The following is a 21,065-nucleotide window of genomic DNA, read 5'->3' as shown; positions in this document are numbered from 1 at the left end:
TAAAGCCGACTTTAGGAAACGGCGAGGGGGAGACATCTCGAATTCCAATTTGTACCCCTGAGATACCACCTGAAGGATCCAGGGGTCTACTTGCGAGTGAGCCCACTGCGCGCTGAAATTCTTGAGACGGGCCCCCACCGTGCCTGAGTCCGCTTGTAAAGCCCCAGCGTCATGCTGAGGGCTTGGCAGAGGCGGGAGAGGGCTTCTGTTCCTGGGAACTGGCTGATTTCTGCAGCCTTTTTCCTCTCCCTCTGTCACGGGGCAGAAATGAGGAACCTTTTGCCCGCTTGTCCTCATGGGAACGAAAGGACTGCGCCTGATAATACGGCGTCTTCTTATGTTGAGAGGCGACCTGGGGTAAAAACGTGGATTTCCCAGCTGTTGCCGTGGCCACCAGGTCTGAAAGACCGACCCCAAATAACTCCTCCCCTTTATAAGGCAATACTTCCATATGCCGTTTGGAATCCGCATCACCTGACCACTGTCGTGTCCATAACCCTCTTCTGGCAGAAATGGACAACGCACTTACTCTTGATGCCAGTCGGCAAATATTCCGCTGTGCATCACGCATATATAGAAATGCATCTTTTAAATGCTCTATAGGCAATAATATACTGTCCCTATCTAGGGTATCAATATTTTCAGTCAGGGAATCCGACCACGCCAACCCAGCACTGCACATCCAGGCTGAGGCGATTGCTGGTCGCAGTATAACACCAGTATGTGTGTAAATACATTTTAGGATACCCTCCTGCTTTCTATCACCAGGATCCTTAAGGGCGGCCATCTCAGGAGAGGGTAGAGCCCTTGTTTTGACAAGCGTGTGAGTGCTTTATCCACCATAGGGGGTGTTTCCCAACGCACCCTAACCTCTGGCGGGAAAGGATATAATGCCAATAACTTTTTTATCGGGGGAAACCCACGCTTCATCACACACCTCATTTAATTTCTCAGATTCAGGAAAACTACAGGTAGTTTTTCCTCACCGAACATAATACCCCTTTTGGTGGTACTCGTATTATCAGAAATGTGTAAAACATTTTTCATTGCCTCAATCATGTAACGTGTGGCCCTACTGGAAGTCACATTTGTCTCTTCACCGTCGACACTGGAGTCAGTATCCGTGTCGGCGTCTGTATATGCCATCTGAGGTAACGGGCGCTTTAGAGCCCCTGACGGCCTATGAGACGTCTGGACAGGCACAAGCTGAGTAGCCGGCTGTCTCATGTCAACCACTGTCTTTTGTAAAGAGCTGACACTGTTAATTCCTTCCAACAGTTCACCCACTCAGGTGTCGACCCCCTAGGGGGTGACATCCCTATTACAGGCAATTTGCTCCGCCTCCACATCATTTTCCTCCTCATACATGTCGACACAAACGTACCGACACACAGCACACACACAGGGAATGCTCTGATAGAGGACAGGACCCCACTAGCCCTTTGGGGAGACAGAGGGAGAGTTTGCCAGCACACACCAGAGCGCTATATATATACAGGGATAACCTTATATAAGTGTTTTTCCCCTTATAGCTGCTGTATTGTTAATACTGCGCCTAATTAGTGCCCCCCTCTCTTTTTTAACCCTTTCTGTAGTGTAGTGACTGCAGGGGAGAGCCAGGGGAGCTTCCCTCCAACGGAGCTGTGAGGGAAAATGGCGCCAGTGTGCTGAGGAGATAGGCTCCGCCCCTTTTTCGCTGACTTTTCTCCTGCTTTTTTATGGATTCTGGCAGGGGTTAAAATTCATCCATATAGCCCTGGGGGCTATATGTGATGTATTTTCGCCAGCCAAGGTGTTTTTATTGCTGCTCAGGGCGCCCCCCCCCCTAGCGCCCTGCACCCTCAGTGACCGAAGTGTGAAGTGTGCTGAGGAGCAATGGCGCACAGCTGCAGTGCTGTGCGCTACCTTGGTGAAGACAGGATGTCTTCTGCCGCCGATTTTCCGGACCTCTTCTTGCTTCTGGCTCTGTAAGGGGGCCGGCGGCGCGGCTCTGGGACCGGACTCCATGGCTGGGCCTGTGTTCGATCCCTCTGGAGCTAATGGTGTCCAGTAGCCTAAGAAGCCCAATCCACTCTGCACGCAGGTGAGTTCGCTTCTTCTCCCCTTAGTCCCTCGATGCAGTGAGCCTGTTGCCAGCAGGTCTCACTGAAAATAAAAAACCTAAAACTAAACTTTTCACTAAGCAGCTCAGGAGAGCCACCTAGTGTGCACCCTTCTCGTTCGGGCACAAAAATCTAACTGAGGCTTGGAGAAGGGTCATAGGGGGAGGAGCCAGTGCACACCAGGTAGTCCTAAAGCTTTACTTTTGTGCCCAGTTTCCTGCGGAGCCGCTATTCCCCATGGTCCTTACGGAGTCCCCAGCATCCACTAGGACGTCAGAGAAAATAAATTGTTACAGTCAGTAGGCTTTGTGTAAAGAGAGGTACTTAACACCTCACCATCTCGACTCACAAGTACATCAAGAAAATGTATATCTTTCGCCTGAATATCAAAAGTGAATTTGATATTGTTATCTTGGGTATTAATGTCAGCCATCATGCTCAAAAACTCACACCTCGTGCCTCGCCAAAGGAGGAACACGTCATCTATGTACCTAGTGTAGAAAGTGATTTTGCTTGCATATTCAGGTTTACCAAAGAACAGATCATGTTCAACTTTGAACATAAAGGCATTGGCATAGGCCGGTGCGACCGGAGACCCCATGGCACAGCCAAGAGTTTGTAAGTAATATTCCTTGTTGAATAGGAAGTAGTTACGTGTGAGAACCAATTGTAGTAATTTCACAAACAGAGATTTATCTGGACCATTGTACAGTGTATTGTTACTAATCAAGCTCAACGGCTGTAATACCTTGGCTGTGTGGAATGTTAGTGTATAAACTTATAACATCAGCTGTACACAACCATGTCTCTGAAGTAATAGGGTCAAGATTATGCAGTTTACACAAAAAAGTTGACGTGTCCTTCAAATATGTCTGCTCATTCTGAATCACTGGTTGCAGGTAATGGTCTAAGTATCTTGCTACCTGGTAAAATATGGAATTACGAGCAGAAACAATTGGACGTCCCGGAGGCTTTGTCCGGTTTTTGTGCAATTTGGGCAGGGTATATAGCACAGGGATTGTTGGTTCAGGGATCCTTAATGCCTCCATAGTTGAGGCATCAATGATTACCTCATCAACTGCATACCTCAAACAGTCATTCAGTTCATGTTTATATAAATCAGTAGGATCTCTGTCAATTTCTGATAAACGGCTTTATCTGATAGCTGTGCATAAGCCTCAGCAAGATGGTCTTGTAAGTCCTGTACAACTATCCCTCCGCCTTTATCAGCCGGACGGATAGCTATATCAGTTCTTGTAGAGAGTGACTTCAATGCAGAACGTTCAGCTGCAGAAAGGTTGTTAACCTTACCTCCGACATCAATAGTTGTGGACTCGATTTCTTTCGTCATGGTGCGTGAAAAGGCACAAATTGTGGAATTCAGGGATAAAGGGTCAAAGTTAGATTTAGTCCGAACGGGACATGTAGATGTGGTGTCCTCAGTTGCTTTTGGTAAAGTATCCTTTTTGTCAAAGTATTCACTAAGACGTAACTGTCTGCTGAAGCGGGCTAGGTCAATCTTGCTGTCGAATTGCCGGTGAGTGTTCGTAGGGACGAAGCTGAGACCTCGTCGTAACGCTGCAGTCTCCGAAAGTGTAAGAGGACTAGAGGATAAATTGAAGATTATTTCTTTGGCTTTGAATTCTTTGCGCCTCTGCCTTTCACACTGGCGGCCTCGTCTGGTTCTTCTTCTATTGGTGCTCCTCTCTGAGCCCTGGTCTTGACGCCTAAAGGGATGTGCTTTGATCTCGCTGCTGCACGTGCTCCTTCAGACTCACTTTGGGAACTAGCACTAGAATTTTCTGAATCTTGGGAGGAGTTTTTCTGATTCCTAGCGTATCGTGGGCGGCATTGTTTCTGACCCCATTGTCGGCTAGATGTCCAGTCGTACACCCGGTTCTCCTCGTAATCTCGTGATACCGCGGTGTATTTCTTTGACTTGAAATTGATCAGTTCACTTCTGTATTTGTCAATCTGTACTTGTAATTGATCTATCCAATTAGCACTAGTGTCAGCCTTTAGTTCATCCAAGCAGGTAGATTCAAATGTCTTAATCTTCTCCCGTACCTCAGTCAGTTCTCGTGATGATTATTCAATGACGAGGAGAATAAGGTCAAAGGATGCTTTATTAAGGACAGCTACCCACTTCCGACAGAATGACGGATTGTAGCATCCAATTGTAGGATTATTGCGGATCCTGAATCCTCTTGGAATTTTGCGATCACGGTAGTAGTGCGACAAAGTTACTCTGTGTAGGTAAAAGTCAAATTCACATTTTTTTAATTTCAGCAAATGATTGAAACAGTGTTCATTAGTGTCCACTCCAGAAACTGTTATTACCTTGTCTTTAAACAGTATTCTATCCGAGTCCACATCAGACAAAGTTAACAGTTCACCCGGCGGTGAGAACGCATAGCCCAACACAGGAGCGCTATTAAATCCGCGCTTGAAGGCAAACCAGCCGAACAACCTGTTTCTAAACATTTTAAGTTACGAGGACACACTTTGTCTTCATTAAAATACAAAATGATAGACATGGTCCCAGAAAGCAGGAGACGTGGTGACAGATCTAGGCTCCTGCTACAAAGGGAAGCACAGTGGATTGACAGGCTCAACACTGTAACACATAAGGGGTTAAATGAAACACTTTCTTACAGCAGTTTTCTGTGATGTTTTTCTTCATTTCTACATGTTGTTTTCAATCATTGATCTAATTGATTCCCCCAGGTTAACCATTTAAGTCAATTGTGATGTGGTGATGTATAATCGCCCTGATTGCTATACTCGTATATAATCTTTGATATAACTTGTTGCATTTTATCCTGTGGATGATTATTGTATTTACAAAGTATCATTTGAATATTAAGGGCGGGATTCAATTCTTTTCACCCCTTTCCACACTCGTTCTGTTTCTGCCCTCAGGGACGTTGTATCATTACTTCAGCTCGCTACCCCCGGAGTAGTGAGGCACCCAACCCTTTACACAGTAAACCTGATTACTATGGGCGCAATATGCGCGATAACAGAGATCATTTTAGAAAGGAAATTGGGCGTGATATATCATTTGAATCTCACCCTAAATGTCTTTCATTAATTTCCATGTCTGTAGTGTGGTGAAGGGTTAACACTCTCTTGTTACGTAATTAGTCCATGCTGCATGACATCAGCAGAAGTCTAACTCTGAGGCTTCCTGGACTGCACTGCACCTGGTGATTTCATTTGTTATATAGGTAAGACTTTTTCTGTTGTATGTATATATCTGACGAAGGTTTGTGATTAAAACCGAAACGTTGCACATCAAAATCGGGAGACTGGACCCGTTTATTTGAATTAAGTCCTGGAGTGCCGCTTCATTGTGCATATATATATATATATATATATATATATATATATAAAATTACGGCACTCGCTGTCCTAGTTGCAGCCACCGGGGGGCCTTCCTCCACTGATACATACATGAAATGGTTCCCTGAGATGGATAGCTTCTCCACTCCTTCTATAGCAAGAACCAGGCAGCACTCCACGGATTTTGTAAGCATCCGTAGAAAGTGTATTCAAGGCATCAAAACAAACAGTGCAGACATAGTCATATGTCTGCACTGTTAGGGCTAAAACACACTGCCCGGCTTTTGCCGGCCGGGAAAAAGCCGGACGGCTTTTTCCCGTGCCGGCATTGTAGTTAACAGTGTGAGGGCTAGGGTCCCTTCACACTGCACGGCCCCGGCCCGGCTGCCGGGTTGCAGCCGGGTCTCACCACTGGAAGGTCCGGCGGCCGGGCGGCCGCCGGGCCGTCTTTGCAACCAGTGAACTGTGTGTGTGAAGGGGAGCTTTCACACACAACGTTTTTTTCTGAAGCCGTGTCTGATGCTGCGCATGCGCACAGCATTACACACTGCTCAAAGCCGTCCTGTGTGCGAGACTCTGCCTTTTTCTCCCGGATGGCAAAAAGCCGGACAAAGTTTGTCCGGCTTTTTGCCATCCGGGAGAAACCGGCCAGTGTGTTACAGCCCTTAGACATATAGACATATGTCTGCACTGTTTGTTTTAAACCCTTGAATACACTTTATACAGTTGCTTACAAAATCCGTGGAGTGCTGCCTGGTTCTTGCTACAGAAGGAGTGGAGAAGCTATCCATCTCAGGGAACCATTACATATGTGTATGTGTATATATATATATATATATATATATATATATATAAAATATGGTATAAAGACAGCGGCACTGGTGTACTCATCAAACCATTAAGGTTATTTAATCAGCGTTTTTGGGGTGTTAGCCCCTTCATCCTGATGAAGTGGGTAACATCCTGAAGCGTTGATTAAAGCACCTTAATGGTTTGATGAGTACACCAGTCCCCGAGTGCCGCTGTCTTTGTACCGCATAAATTGGGGGTGCTCTCCCCTAGCTGAAAGCACCTGGGCCAGTATATTTAGTATTCTAGCAGAGTGTCGGTTCCAGCTGTACTATAGCCGTAAATCAGACATTTGTATTAATTGTGTAACCTGCTAGAGCAAGGAAAACGAATTACTGATTACAGGGTTACTCGATTCAATTAAGCGTGAAGTTCCAACAGATCCTTGTGCAATGTGGTTGTGCAAACTGCAAGTGATTACCGGAGGAAGACCTGGCTTGTATTTGCTCACACCTTTATGGGGTACAAGTAAAAATGATCAATCTTTTGCTGCTTCTTATTAGCAGACAAGGTTCCTGTATTTTTTGCACAGCACAGGAAGTCCAGTCTGATAGCAATAACGTGGCTATGGCTGTAATCAATGTTGGGACTCTGGGCCTGAGTCAGAATTGTACGCATACCAGGCCGATGGCGGGGCATCTGTAAATGCACAGGACCCATTCTGCACAGGTGCACCCATTCTGCACGGGTTCTGATGCTCGCTTGGAGTGCTCCCAAGCCACAACATGAATGACATGGGTAGGCGCAGGACAGCATTTTTTAAAATGGGGACTTAGCATCCCAGTTTTGCAGGTGTGGCCAGGCCTGGTTCTGAGTCTGCTGATGCAGACTTTCTGGCCCCAGCTGAGCAGTTGTCAGTCATTCTGGGTAAGCTGAGGCTCACTCAGGTGCCCGAGGGCTGCAACCAATGGTGATGGTGATGCAATGCTGCGACTAAGGATGCAGAACTCGGATCGTAGATGCTGGCAAGAGGCTTCTTTTTCCTACAGACGCCTCCTGCAGCATTAGCATATTAGGTGTATGGTATTGCACCGTCACTTCCCTGCAGCTGTGCAGTACCGAACATCTCTGATTCAGGCCCTTTCTAAGTAAATATTACATACACAGGTTACATACACAGTTCAGGGTATTAGCCATGGATGGAGCTGGAAATAAATTGCTATCACAGAAAGGTGCATGTTCCACATATTTTCAGATGCCTACAAATTGGTAGGTACGTAGTGGATGTGAGCAAGGGGGTTGGTCTGCACGTTAACTCCAAACCAGTGTACAGGAGAAGATAAACAGCAGTCAGTATGAAAAGGCATCAATCCTCCTGTGCTAAGTACTGTACAGCCATACATCACTGTGACGCTTCAATAACACAGTGACAGGTTTGGGCACATGCAGACCTTTTTATAGAAGCAAGCAAACAACATGCACCTGCTGTCTAGACAATCTGACCTTTAAGTTGGTGAATAATATTTACTCCGTGTTATTGTGGCTCATGAGTCATGCAAAACAGCACTCAGTTAAGAGACAGTTTGTAGCATTTAACCATTTAGCTACATGTCAACAAAGACCTCTGTTGATATTATTCTGGCATTAAGCTGGAGTGGCCATGCTCAGTCCAAGCTACGACACAAACATTGATCTAGCCATATTTGTGGGCATTTATGAGTGAGGTGTGGTGCTTGGGTGTAGTAACCGAGTCACTTCCTGCTTCTATTGAGATGCGTCACCCACTGGATGATTGTAGTCACCTTCATATCTTGATGTTACCAGTCTCTATCTGATTATCTGGAGTCACACAAGCTCCATATTAAGTCTTTCATGGCAGACTTATGATAAAATCCAGCGCCTCTATACAATTTTGTTCAGTCATGAACTGATTGGAAATATGTATTTTTTTGTTTCCTCCCCAGGAACGTCTGCAAACCGTTATTTGACAATGCGGGCCCAGTAAAGACACTTTCTAAGAACACAGCAATGACCATCATGGCTAGAGTTCAGAGAAGAGCTAGATGACTGCAAACTCTTCTATAGAATAAGAAATGCTACTATGCCATTGGGACTTTTCTGTGAATGTGAGACAGCCGACATTGTAGAGACAACAGTGGAAAGAGAGCTTGAGCATAAGAACAGATGGACCCTAATAACCTGCAGCATACATGGCATTAGTGAAACACACTCCTGATGACTGCACTCAGCCTGTGTATTTTATTTATAACCACTAACATGACCATTCCATCTTCACACCGGATATAAAAAATGACTGGGTGTCAATGCAAAGATAATTAACTGCTAAATGGACATATGACACGGACAAAGAAAATGTTACAGTAGTTTGTGGTTCTAGAGAGAGCAATGAAACTAATGTTGTATATTTTAATTAATTCATTATATGAGGACGCAATCTGTTACAACAAAACAATCTCTCCTGTGTAAAATGAAATTCTTCACAGGAGGACAATAGTGAGAAAATCCCCCCAGAATGCGCAATAACTAGAAACACTCCATAGAGAGAATATGTAAATACACACATTTCTTTTTGTCATATCTGCAAACATAAAGGAAAACTACACAATTATATAATATTACAAAATAAAAAATAAATCCTGTATGATTTAATAAAAAGCTCTAAATGGAAACCCACACTGGCCCAGCACTAAGCATTCTGCCAGTCTGTCTTCACCTTGATAAAACTTGGAAAGGGGCAGAGTCTCTAAACTTCAAAGTCCCATGTTTTCCCTGCGTATCTCCCATGAGTAATTTACTACATCCTGACAGGGCTATGATACACAAAGAACACTTGCACCACCTCTACATTAAGTATTCTCTTACACATGTGTGTCAATGTATGCCTTTAGTGTTCTATGAATAATGACAAGTATGTTCTCACAACAGAACTATAATATGCTTGCTCTTTTGTCTTAACAGCGGTATATCTTTAGTTACATCAATTTTAGGCAAAAAGTTATCAGTATTACTTTTATTACTATTACTATTTTCTTACTACAATTATTTTGTAGTTTTGGCTTTTAGGGGTGGAACTAGCAGTTGTGCAGCAGATCCATTGCACAATGGCCTTTGGTGACTAAGGGGAAGATGTACTAAGCAGTGATAAAAGTGGAGAAGTGAGTCAGTGGAGTGCCCATGTCAACCAATCAGCATTGACGTAACATTTACAATTTGAATACTATAAAAGTATGCAGAGCAGCTGATTGGTTGCCATGGGCAACTTATCCACTGGCTCACTTCTCCACTTTTATCACTGCTTAGTACATCTCCCCCTAAGGATCAAGAGTTTTTCCCTAGCCCGTCACCTGACTATTTTAAGCAATGTCATATGACTGACCCAGCACATTGGGGGTAATTCTGAGTTGATCGCAGCAGGAACTTTGTTAGCAGTTGGGCAAAACCATGTGCACTGCAGGGGAGGCAGATATAACATGTGCAGAGAGAGTTCGATTTGGGTGTGGTGTGTTCAATCTGCAATCTAAAGTGCAGTGTAAAAATAAAGCAGCCAGTATTTACCCTGCACAGAAACAAAATAACCCACCCAAATCTAACTCTCTCTGCACATGTTATATCTGCCTCCCCTGCAGTGCACATGGTTTTGCCCAACTGCTAACAAAGTTCCTGCTGCGATCAACTTAGAATTACCCCCCATGAGCAGGGTGGGCCTTAGTGCCTGAGGAACATGTCCCTTACCTTAGGGAGGCAGGGCTAACCTAGTGTATGTGCAGCAGCATCAGTCTGCCATCTGAGCCAGAATAATAGGGGAGTCCTGCTGCCTATCAGCAGTACCAACGATCACAGCCGCGTACTGCCTCTAATTCACAGCCAATTATGATTTTTTTCCTGATTCACCTTGTCTGTGAATTACAGGCAGCTCACAGCCAGTGTAACTGGTGCTGCTAGAACTTGCCTGTGGGCCAAACTGAGGAAAGCACAGGGTACTGGCCTGGCCACTCTCACAAACAGACCAGAGGCTGCTGTGTTCCTAACCCCCACCAAGGTACATCCCCTCTGTTATGCACGCAGGACTGTTTCATTGTACCCCTGCCACCTATTGTCTCTCCATCACCCATTGCCTCTCCCAGACTCTCACTGCCTTTCCCTGTCACCTTTTGCCTGTACCTGACACCCACAGCCTTTCCCTATCACCCTTTGTCTCTCCTTGCCTCTCCCTGTAACCATCTACCTCTCCATGTCACCCACTGACTCCCCGTCACCAACTGCCTCCTGCTGTAACCCACTGCCTCTCCCTGTCACCCTTTGCCTCTCCCTGCCACCCTCTGGGTCTCCATGTTACTTACTGGTATGTGACATGCTATAAACATGGGATGGGGAGGAGGAGGAGGAGGGCCCAAAGTTTATTTTTGCACCTGGGTCCACCACTTACAAGTTCTGCCACTGAATATGATGTGTGTTCTGTAATGACTAACACTTTGTTCCATTGCATCATTAATAACTGCCTAGTAATATTTCTGAGATCTGGTCCAAGAATCACATATCGCTGGAATACTTAGGGGGCTTTACAGGTATGTGTACAGTTCTGTCTCAGGAATGTGTGGTGGATGACTTAAAGCATTTCAGTTATTTACAGTATGACCATTTTGTAGTAGCTACTATACATATTCAAGGGCTGCACTTCCCAGCCTTCTGCAGTTTTGTGTCACCCGTCACTGTGACCCGTCAGCACTTAGGAAGTTGTATGTGGTAGAAAAGCACATCGATATAGTCTATGAAAAAATAGCAAGTTCATGGCTCTTCTTGTGTAGTGACATATATGTGTTCAGTGAAACACTGCAGCCAGTATGTCATATGTATATTTCCTGTCTTTTTGTATCTCCGTATTTATCTTAGCAGCCTGAACAGTTCTCTGATGGTGTATAAAGAAAAGCAGCTAGCGTTCACCTAGTTTGCAGTTTTATTCTTCTTTTGTGTAACGGATGCGTAGTAAAGATAAATGTCAGTAAACAGTTTGCATTCAGCACAGAAATCTATTTCCACATTTAACATATTTTTCTCTCTATTTCACATTAAAACCCGCTGTGTGCCATACAACCCAACTTTTGGGTACTAGTGGGCTGTATGGTGTGCATACACTCGTTGCTAAATAACCCGTATTTATGGACGTATGTAACAAAATTGTGTAAGCAGAATATATGTGCTGTAAAGGATTTTTTACTGAAATTGCAAGTAAGCAAACTAAATGCAAATTTATATTATTTTTCTCAACCCAACACAAAGAAATACTTTGTGATTTTGTTTCTGTATTAGGGGGTCATTCCGAGTTGATCACTATTTTTTGTAGCGCTGCGAACAGATAGTCGCCGCCTGTAGGGGAGTGTATGTTTGCTTTGCAAGTGTGCGATCGCATGTGCAGCCGAGCACTACAATAAAGTTTTGTGCAGTTTCTGAGTAGGTCTGAGCTTACTCAGCCGCTGCGATCACTTCAGCCTGTTCTTGGCTGGAATTGACGTCAGACACCCACCCTGCAAACGCTTTGACACGCCTGCGTTTTTTCAACCACTCCCAGAAAATGGTCAGTTGACACCCACAAACGCCCTCTTCCTGTCAATCTCTTTGCGATCGGCTGTGCAAATGGATTCTTTGTATAATCCATCGCTCAGCAACGATCCGCTTTGTACCTGCATACACATGTGTGGTGCATACACATGCGCAGTTCTGACCTGATCGCAGCACAGCGAAAAATCCTAGCATGCGATCAGGTCGGAATGAGGCCTTTAATCCGTGTTTCCAACACAGCAATTCTTTTATTTTTTGTATGTGTTGCCCCTTTTTTCACTATATGACAGCGTTATAAGGTTATAGGTTTTTATATTAAAATCTGCACTTTTTTTTTGGTTTTGCTAGTTCTAAAAAAAATCCTAGAAGCCCAACAAAGCTGTGTGAAAAGTAAGCAGTCTATCCATAATGGGCCTAATTCAGACCTGGTCGCTGCAATGGCAGCAATCACAGACTGAAGCCCTATGTCGTGCACGTGCGCACCTTTGACAAAGCATCTCACTGTTGCGATCGCCACTATCTGATTGACAGGCAGAGGTGGTAGGGAGCGTGCCGGCAGCGTTGGGGGGGCACAGTCCAGACAACGCAGGCGTGTCTGGACCGTTGCTGGGGCAGGTCGCAGTGGCTGTGTGATGTCAAACACAGCTGCTGCGACCAAAAACATTGCGGCTAGCCACCTGACTCCGCAGCTAGTCTGCGTAGGAAGGGAGCTACTCACCATGTGCGAAAGCATCGCCACTGTGCGATACTTTTGCATCTCTGCAGGGGGGGGGGGGGGGAAGCTGGCATGCGGGGCAGACTAGGCCTTTGCTGGGGGTCCCCCCACATGTCAGAGATTTTGATCGTAGTTGTGCATTTTTTAGCACATCTATGATCAGCTCTGAATTATTGAAGCTAGGATGGGGGAGATCTGGGCTTTAGTATAGGGTGATTTTGTCTGGTGATAACCAAATAATAACTACTAAGAAAAAGACTCCCTCTTTCAAATGAGGGTTCCCAGAGTCTGTTGGTGCCAGGATGAGGGATATTGGATTGTACTAGCATTTCTGTATTTCTGCAGGGTGAAATTCTCTTGTGAGCACGTAATCGCCAGACAACAACAAGGGGCCATTTGAAAGAGGGACACCCCAAATGCTCCTGAGTTTATTAAACCCAGGATAGGCAAGATCATCCCCCATCACTGGACTTTATAATGATTTCTGCAGTGTAGAGATTGTTGGTTTGGTGACCATATTACACCAGACTGTAACTACCAAGTGAGCACAAAGTTTGAAAGGATACCCCCAACACACACACACACACACACACACACACACACACACAAAATTCCTAGGTGTATTGTAGAAGTGTAGTTATGTGGTGAGGGACCATATTCACTTCTATTTGTCCACAGTTTATGATTGGCAGCCATCATCACTGGTTTTGCCTATTACATTGACCATAATGAGCGGATTCGGTTTTACTCGGTTCTCAAAACCGAATCTTATTGGCTATCCAAAACACGTGACATCAGTGAGCCAATAAGATTCGGTTTTGAGGACCGAGTAAAACCAAGTAAAACCGAATCCGCTCATCACTAATTGAATTGGCCCTTAACCACCAACAGAGGGCACCCCTGGAAGGTTGAATAATGTTATAGAGAGAATTGTATTACAGGTATTGCATTCAGTTATGTGCACTGCATAGTATAAACCAGTGCTTCACAAATCTAGTCATCAAGGACACACTAAAGCTACAGTAGGTACTAGTTTCTGATTCTTTGGTAATCCCGACAATCGGGGCCATTTTTCAGGATAACGAAGGCCCCAGAATCTGAGTTACACACCAATTTTCTGCCTCACCCTACTGAATTTGCATATGTCCGCCCCAAGGAGGATGACGTAATTTCGCAAAAACAAGGGAACTATGTCAGATTATACAGAATACCCACATACTGTACTGCACAGTATCAGTAGATTCTGGACAAAGATATTTGGTCTTTGCCAACCGAACCGATCAGATAATGAAAGGAGTGTGTTTGTGGTCATGATTTTTCTGATTTATTGGCAAAATGCCCAAATGATTGTTCCTACAGACTATACAGTAAAAGTGGCCAGCATCAGATTATTGGCAAATTGGTACAATTATTGTATAGTGTGTACCTAGCTTTACAGTCTATATTTTCCAGGTCTCCTCACAGAGCAAAAACTGAAATAATTAGAACCATCTAAGAATCTTTAAATAAAATTTCAATAATGAATACACCTACAGTATACGTATTCCAGCAAGGAGAAATGGAAAACATGCACTGTTAGTGTGTACTGAGGACTGTATTTGAGAATGACGATATAAACGTTCATGAACATGTAATATTATTTCACACTCAAATAGAGAATAAATGAGAAATAAATAATGGACATATTTGTAACTTGTACATAGAGATATTTGTTCTGTATATTAGATGTATCTATTAATAACATCTTTCCACAGGTCTGAAAACTAGAACTGTAACTCATATTAGTGTCTACAGTTCTAAACTGGATTGAGGAACACAAGTGTGACTTGAAGTGAAAAAAAAAAAAAACAGGTTTCTGTTATGGGAGGATCCTTACACTTGGGGTTCTACTGTACTTAAATATTTTATTTTATTATATGTATTTTCTTCTGGCTATAAACATTGGTGTGTGTATGTACAAATATGCATATGTGCGTGTATGTGTACATAGTATATAGTGTATGTATGTATATATATATATATATATATATATATATATATATATATATATAGATAAACATAGATACAGGTTGAGTATCCCTTATCCAAAATTCAACATCACACATTTTTGGTCCCCCTACTGAGATAATGACATATATATATATATATATATAAAATATGTCTATATAACATAGCTATATATACACTTAATATATAATATTTATGCCATTATCTCAGTAGGGGACCTAAAAATGTGGGATTTTGAATTTTGGGTAAGGGATACTCAACCTGTACTGTTACAGATATTCGTGTATATATATATATATATATATATACATACATACACACTTTTTTTTTAAAGCGACAATCATTTACAAGGCAAAACCAACCTGGTTTTGCCTTGTGAATGATTGCCGCTTTAAAATAAATATATGAGTTCAGCCAGAATCTGGGAGCACCGGCCATCTCGCACTGCGTTATATCCGGCCCTATGTTTATATGCCTAGCAACATCAGGTTCTATCTGGAGACAATTATCTTGTACTGTAGATGTGCATGGTCATTATTATTTCAGTATGAGTCATGTATTACGTTCAGGCAGCTTTTATTTCATTTATTACACTGAACTTGTATGTTATTTCCCTACAGTATTTTATTGATTGTTTTGTATTTTAATGATTGTTATTGCAACTAACATCTACATTTTACGCTGCACAATAAAAAAGGTAATAGAGGTTGGAACATAATCACTGGAGTTTTGATAATTTTTTAAGATTGCTTATTTTTGTAGTTATTTGAGTTGCTTTCATCATACATTTTCTCAGAACACATTTTCATTATAGTGATAATATGCAAGTGTTTGGCCCTTTTTTTATATTTAGTCATAAATTCTCTAGGAACTAATGTCTACCACTATGACATGAAGCACACTAGGGAAGCCCAGCAGGATCGCCCATAAGAAATATGAACCCCCCTGGCACATTCTGGCCCTGTTCCACCTCCTTAAGAGAGGTTTGAAAAATATTATGTATCAAAGTATAATTAGCACAATTTACCATAATTGTATAATGTTTTGGGAAGAATAAAGAACAGATGCAAGATAACATATTTTAAATATTGGTTTCTAGTGGGTGGGTAGAAAGCTTTGAATTGGGTGTTCCCAAATACTGTACATCAATAGATCAGCTGTAGATGATAGCAGTTACTGTGCTCTTAAAAAACTATATGAAGTAGAAGACCACACATGGCACACTGATCCACCTGTCACATGACCGGCACCATGACAACGCGGCCATGACGCACGAGCCTTTGACCTACAGAAGCAGTATGATTGAATACCACTAGCATGTTTGAACTCTTTTGGGCCCCAAGAGGTTACTGTTACACTACCAGCCGTGTGTATCTGTGAAGGGTACACCTCTTTGGATGTGTATTCCATTTTTTCAACTAAGGGTAGCCCTGGGAGTCAGTATACATCAGGAGAAGGAACATGCACAGCTATAGATGAGTGTATGAGATTCAGACAGGTGAAGTGCTGGTTATAGCCATACTTCAACACCTGGAGGAGATGCTGAAGTAACCTCTTGAATGCCCTTAGGGTTCAAAGCAAGTGGTCAGGGATACTGGTCTCAGGGCTATAGTTGGCATGGTATATTGCAATACTCAATAAAGCCTCATCTGCATCTATTGTAGCAGCCATGTCTCCATCTTGATGCTAATGTCACGACCGGTTTTGTGAATACTGAGACACCAACTTTCAGTATCTTGCTACAGTGCACAATCTTCTTGGTGTGTCTTTAGACGCCCCGTCAATATACACCATCAGCCGCACCATCAGAAATTGCACCAGTTTTATGTCAGGTTTCAGTTTCTCCATCGGAATACCTGCGAGTAGTTTTGCGTCTGTAGATGCATCCACTGTCAGCGACAAACCTGCGTCTTACTAGTCACCGCTGTTGTCTCTCAGGAAGGCCCACTAAAATCCACACTCCCTGCATACAAATTAATTCTGTGTCTCAGTGCAGTAACAATCAGGATGCATGCACTGTGCTTGCATTGGCCAACTGTGTGAATATCAGCATAGCGTGCAACTCCGAATCAGGCCCAATTTATCTAATTACTGATTTTCTGCATGAATGGAGATGAATAAAGTAGGTTTTAAAATAGGATTTTAATACCTACCGGTAAATCTTTTTCTCGTAGTCCATAAGGGATATTGGGGGAAACTACTACAATGGGTTATAGACGGTGTCCAAAGGAGCCAGTGCACTTTAAATTTCTTCAACTGGGTGTGCTGGCTCCTCCCCCTATGCCCCCTCCCACAGGCAGTTATAGGTAAAAACTTGCCCGAAAGAGAAAGGACATATATGAGAGAACGAACATGATAACAAAAGGTGGTGAGATTTAAACAACAGCACACCACAACATATAACAACCAGCAACGGCTGGTAACAACAGCAGCAACAGCTGAACAGGCAACTAAAGAACAAGAACCTGCAGAAAAGTCCACACACTGAGGCGGGCGCCCAATATACCTTATGGACTACGAGAAAAGGATTTACCAGTAGGTATTAAAATCCTATTTTCTCTAGCATCCATAAGGGATATTGGGGGAAATTAGTATGATGGGTACGTCCCAAAGCTTCCAGAACGGGCGGGAATGTGCAGAGACTGCTGCAGAACCGCCTGCCCAAACTGGGTATCCTCTTTGAATAGTTGCAAGGCCGAGACTCCACGGGCAGCCGCCCAGGAAGAGCCCACTGATCTTGTAGAGTGGGCCTTTAGAGACTTAGGAACAGGTAAGGCTGCCGACACATAGGCCTGTTGGATACTAAACCGAATCCAACGAGCAATAGACTGCTTTGAAGCAGGGCAATCCTTTAACTGAGCATCATACAGCACGAACAAGGAATCCGTCTTTCTGACCCAAGCTGTATGCTTGACATATATTTTCAAGGTCCGCACAGCATTCAATGCCTCCGGAGGAGCAGAAGCGTCAGAACTGGACGGAACCACAATAGTTTGATTCAAGTGGAACGCAGAGACGACCTTCGGCAGGAAGTGCTGTCTAGTCCGGAGCTCCGCTCTGTCCTCGTAAAAGACCAAGTATGGACTTTTACACGACAAGGCCCCCCAATTCTGAAACAAATCGAACAGAAGCCATGGCCAGTAACATCACCGTCTTCCACGTGAGGTACTTGTCGTCTACCGTCATCAGAGGTTCAAACCAGGAGGAAAGTTCAACACTACATCCAAATCCCAGGGTGCCGTAGGCGGCACAAAGGGAGGTTGTATGTGGAGTACTTCTTGTAAGAAGGTCTGAACTTCTTGCAACACTGCCAATTTCTTCTGAAAGAAAATGGAAAGAGCTGAAATCTGGACCTTAATGGAACCCAGACGTAAGCCCTTATCCACATCAGCCTGCAGGAAACATTCCAAGTGAAACTCTGCAGGCGGATATGTGCGTTCCTCGCACCAAGAGACATATCTCCTCCAGATATGATGATAGTGTTTTCACGTCACAGATTTCCTGGCCTGAACCACGGTTGCAGTAACCTTCTTGGAAAGGCCCTTGTGAGCTAGGATGTTCCGCTTCCATGCTGTCAAACGAAGTCGCTGTAAGTCCAGGTAGACGAACGGTCCTTGTTCAAGAAAATATCTTCTGAGTGGTAGAGGCCAAGGGACTTCAACAGACATGTCCAGAAGATCCGCGTACCACGCCCTCAGAGGCCAATCTGGGGCAATTAGAATTGCCTGGACACCTTGATTCCTGATTCGCTTTAGCACTCTTGGGAGCAATGGGATCGGAGGAAACAGGTAAACCAGCCGGTACAGCCAAGACGATGCCAGTGCATCCACTGCCCTCGCTTGAGGGTCCCTGGTCCGTGAGCAATACCAGGGAAGTTTCTAGTTGAGACAAAAAGCCATCATGTCTATTTGTGGGCAACCCCACCGGTCGGTGATCTGCTGGAACACCAGATGGTGGAGCCCCCACTCCCCCGGTGTCAGGTTCGGTTTTGCTTGTGTCCCCGGAGGGGGCGCTAGTGGGTCAGTGGAGGTAGGATGGAAGAAGTGAGGAGGCTGGATTGGGTTTCTGCGCATCAGCGCAATGGTGTTTTATTAACATAAAAGTTCACACAATAAGGCAGCAGAATAACGTGCAGGAATAAACAATAAAAAGTATGCAATGGAAATGGTGCAGCTTGGAAGCTGAGAGTCTAAGGAGGAAATGGTAATGATGGATAAGTTCACTGGTGTGAGAACCAGAATGGTTTAAAACGTGGAGCCAGCAGAGATGGTAATAAATGTGTAGCAAACCTGGTAGCAGATGCAGGAGACTCAGGTGGAAGTTCACAGAGCAGTTCGTTAAGCTCAGGCAGCTAGCAAGCTGCTTCACAGGTGAGGTGATGGAATGCACCTGGAGAGAGTCTCTACTGCAGAGGCTGAAGCACACTGCGGTTGTAGTTAGGTGTGGAGCCAAATACAGATGCAGGGGTTGCTGATGCTTGTAGTTCCACGGAGATGTAGGAAGGTAACCAGGAACACGGAGGAACAGGTAGGTAACCAGGAACACGGAGGATCCAGGAAGGTAACCAGGAACACAGAGGAATCCAGGCACATGGGTCGCAGGAGTGACACAAAGTTCAGGACAACCACAGGCTCACCCTGCAGCTCCTGATATACCCCCTGGTGTGCAGACATTGGTTGGAGTGGGAAAAGGAGGTGCGGCCAAGCTCCGGATTGGCCGCCGTACTCTGACCGATGGAGACTGTCATGGCGGCGCCCATGCCGCGGCCCGGCGGGAATGCGGCGTGCTCACACGCCCGCTGTTACAGGAGCGTTCCTAGGCCCAGGATGACGTCTGGCGGCAGAGGGGCGGACGACAGCAGAACGTAGGGACCCCGGACGGAGTCCGCACCGACGGACAGATGTGGCAGTGGTGAGTCGATTCCTGACAGTACCCCCTCCTTTATGGGTGGGCACTGAACACCCACGTGGCTTGGAAGGATGAGTTCTGTGGAAGACACGGGCCAACCTTGGAGCATGGACATCTGACGAATTCACCCAACTTCTCTCCTCAGGACCATAACAGGACCAGTCGATAAGGTATTGTAGACGACCGTACCGGCAACGGGAATCCAGAATCTTCTCTATCTCGAACTCCACGCCCCGCTGAGTTCGCACTTTGGGACCGACTGGAAGAGCTCTTTGGAAGCGATTCAGGACTAACGGTCTGAGGAGAGAGACATGAAAGGCATTAGGGATTCGTAGAGAAGGTGGTAACTTGAGCTTGTAGGCCACAGGACTGATGACTCTTTCGATGGAAAAGGGACCGATGAAACGTGGTGCAAATTTCATCGACGGGACTCTAAGACTGAGGTTCCGGGTGGAAAGCCAAACCTTGTCACCAGGTTTCAGGCTAGGAACTGCACGTCTTTTGCGGTCAGCAAAGAACTTATACCGGCTAGAAGCCTTCTTGAGAGAAGCATGAATCTTCCTCCAGGTTGAAGAGAACTGACTCAAGACAGCAGTGGCAGCAGGAACATCAATGTGAGGAAGTTCTTGAAAATCTGGAACACGGGGATGTTGTCCATATACAGCAAAGAACGGAGTTGTTTCTGTAGCAGTATGGTAGCGGAAATTGTGGGCAAATTCAGCCCATGGGAGCAGGTCCAACCAGTCATCTTGAGAAGACGAAACATAAAGTCTTAAAAAGGTTTCTAACTCTCGGTTTACCCTCTCCGTCTGCCCATTCGTCTGAGGGTGGTAGGCTGACGAAAACTTGAGGTTGACTTGCATGGCAGAACAAAGGGCTCTCCAAAATCTTGCCACAAACTGAACTCCACGATCAGATATAATTTCAGTGGGTAGTCCATGTAAGCGGAAAATCTCCCGTAGGAAGATTTGGGCAAGCTTTGGTGCGGAAGGAAGACCCTGGAGTGGTACAAAATGGGCCATTTTGGTAAACCTGTCAACCACAACCCAGATGGTATTGAATCCTTGAGAAGAGGGAAGGTCAGAGATGAAATCCATGGACAAGTGTGACCAGGGACGGTTGGGAACAAATAATGGTTGTAACTGACCTGCTGGAGATTGTCGAGGAGTCTTGTGCTGCGCACACTTCAGGCAGGATGCCACAAAATCTTTGATGTCAACTTTAATCTTCGGCCACCAGTATGTCTCAGAGAGGAACTTGAAAGTTTTCAGGACACCAGGATGCCCAGTGAATTTGGACTGATGAGCCCAAGACAGCAACTTGGAACGGAGTTCTGGGGAAACAAAAGTCTTACCAGGAGGTGGAGCAGGAGAAACTTGAGACGCAGCAAATACCACTGGACTCAGGATGGAATGCGGAACCGAGTCGGAGGTCTCCATAGGTCGAGATAAAGCGTCTGCCTTGATATTCTGAGAACCTGGGCGGAAATGAAGCTTAAAGTTAAAACGAGAGAAGAACATAGCCCACCGGGACTGGCGAGGATTGAGGCACTGGGCTGCCTTCAAATAAAGCAGATTTTTATGATCCGTATAGATGTTGAACGGAAATTTGGCCCCTTCCAG

General features: G+C 44.7%; 1 protein-coding gene across 2 annotated transcripts in view; it reads left to right on the top strand.

Moving 5' to 3' along the window:
• The window catches only part of LOC134966347 (collagen alpha-1(XII) chain-like), a 300,135-nt gene extending 290,448 nt beyond the window's left edge, over positions 1-9,687 (top strand). For both annotated transcript variants that reach the window (XM_063943018.1, XM_063943019.1), the window contains exon 15: positions 8,201-9,687. In XM_063943018.1, the coding sequence (XP_063799088.1) occupies positions 8,201-8,241 (41 nt within the window). In that variant the 3' untranslated portion in view covers positions 8,242-9,687. The remainder of the gene's footprint in view (positions 1-8,200) is intronic.
• The last annotated feature ends 11,378 nt before the right edge of the window (positions 9,688-21,065 follow it).

Source organism: Pseudophryne corroboree, chromosome 10, assembly GCF_028390025.1.
Source record: "Pseudophryne corroboree isolate aPseCor3 chromosome 10, aPseCor3.hap2, whole genome shotgun sequence".
Lineage (NCBI taxonomy): Eukaryota > Metazoa > Chordata > Amphibia > Anura > Myobatrachidae > Pseudophryne > Pseudophryne corroboree.
This window is presented reverse-complemented; position numbering and strand designations above follow the sequence as displayed.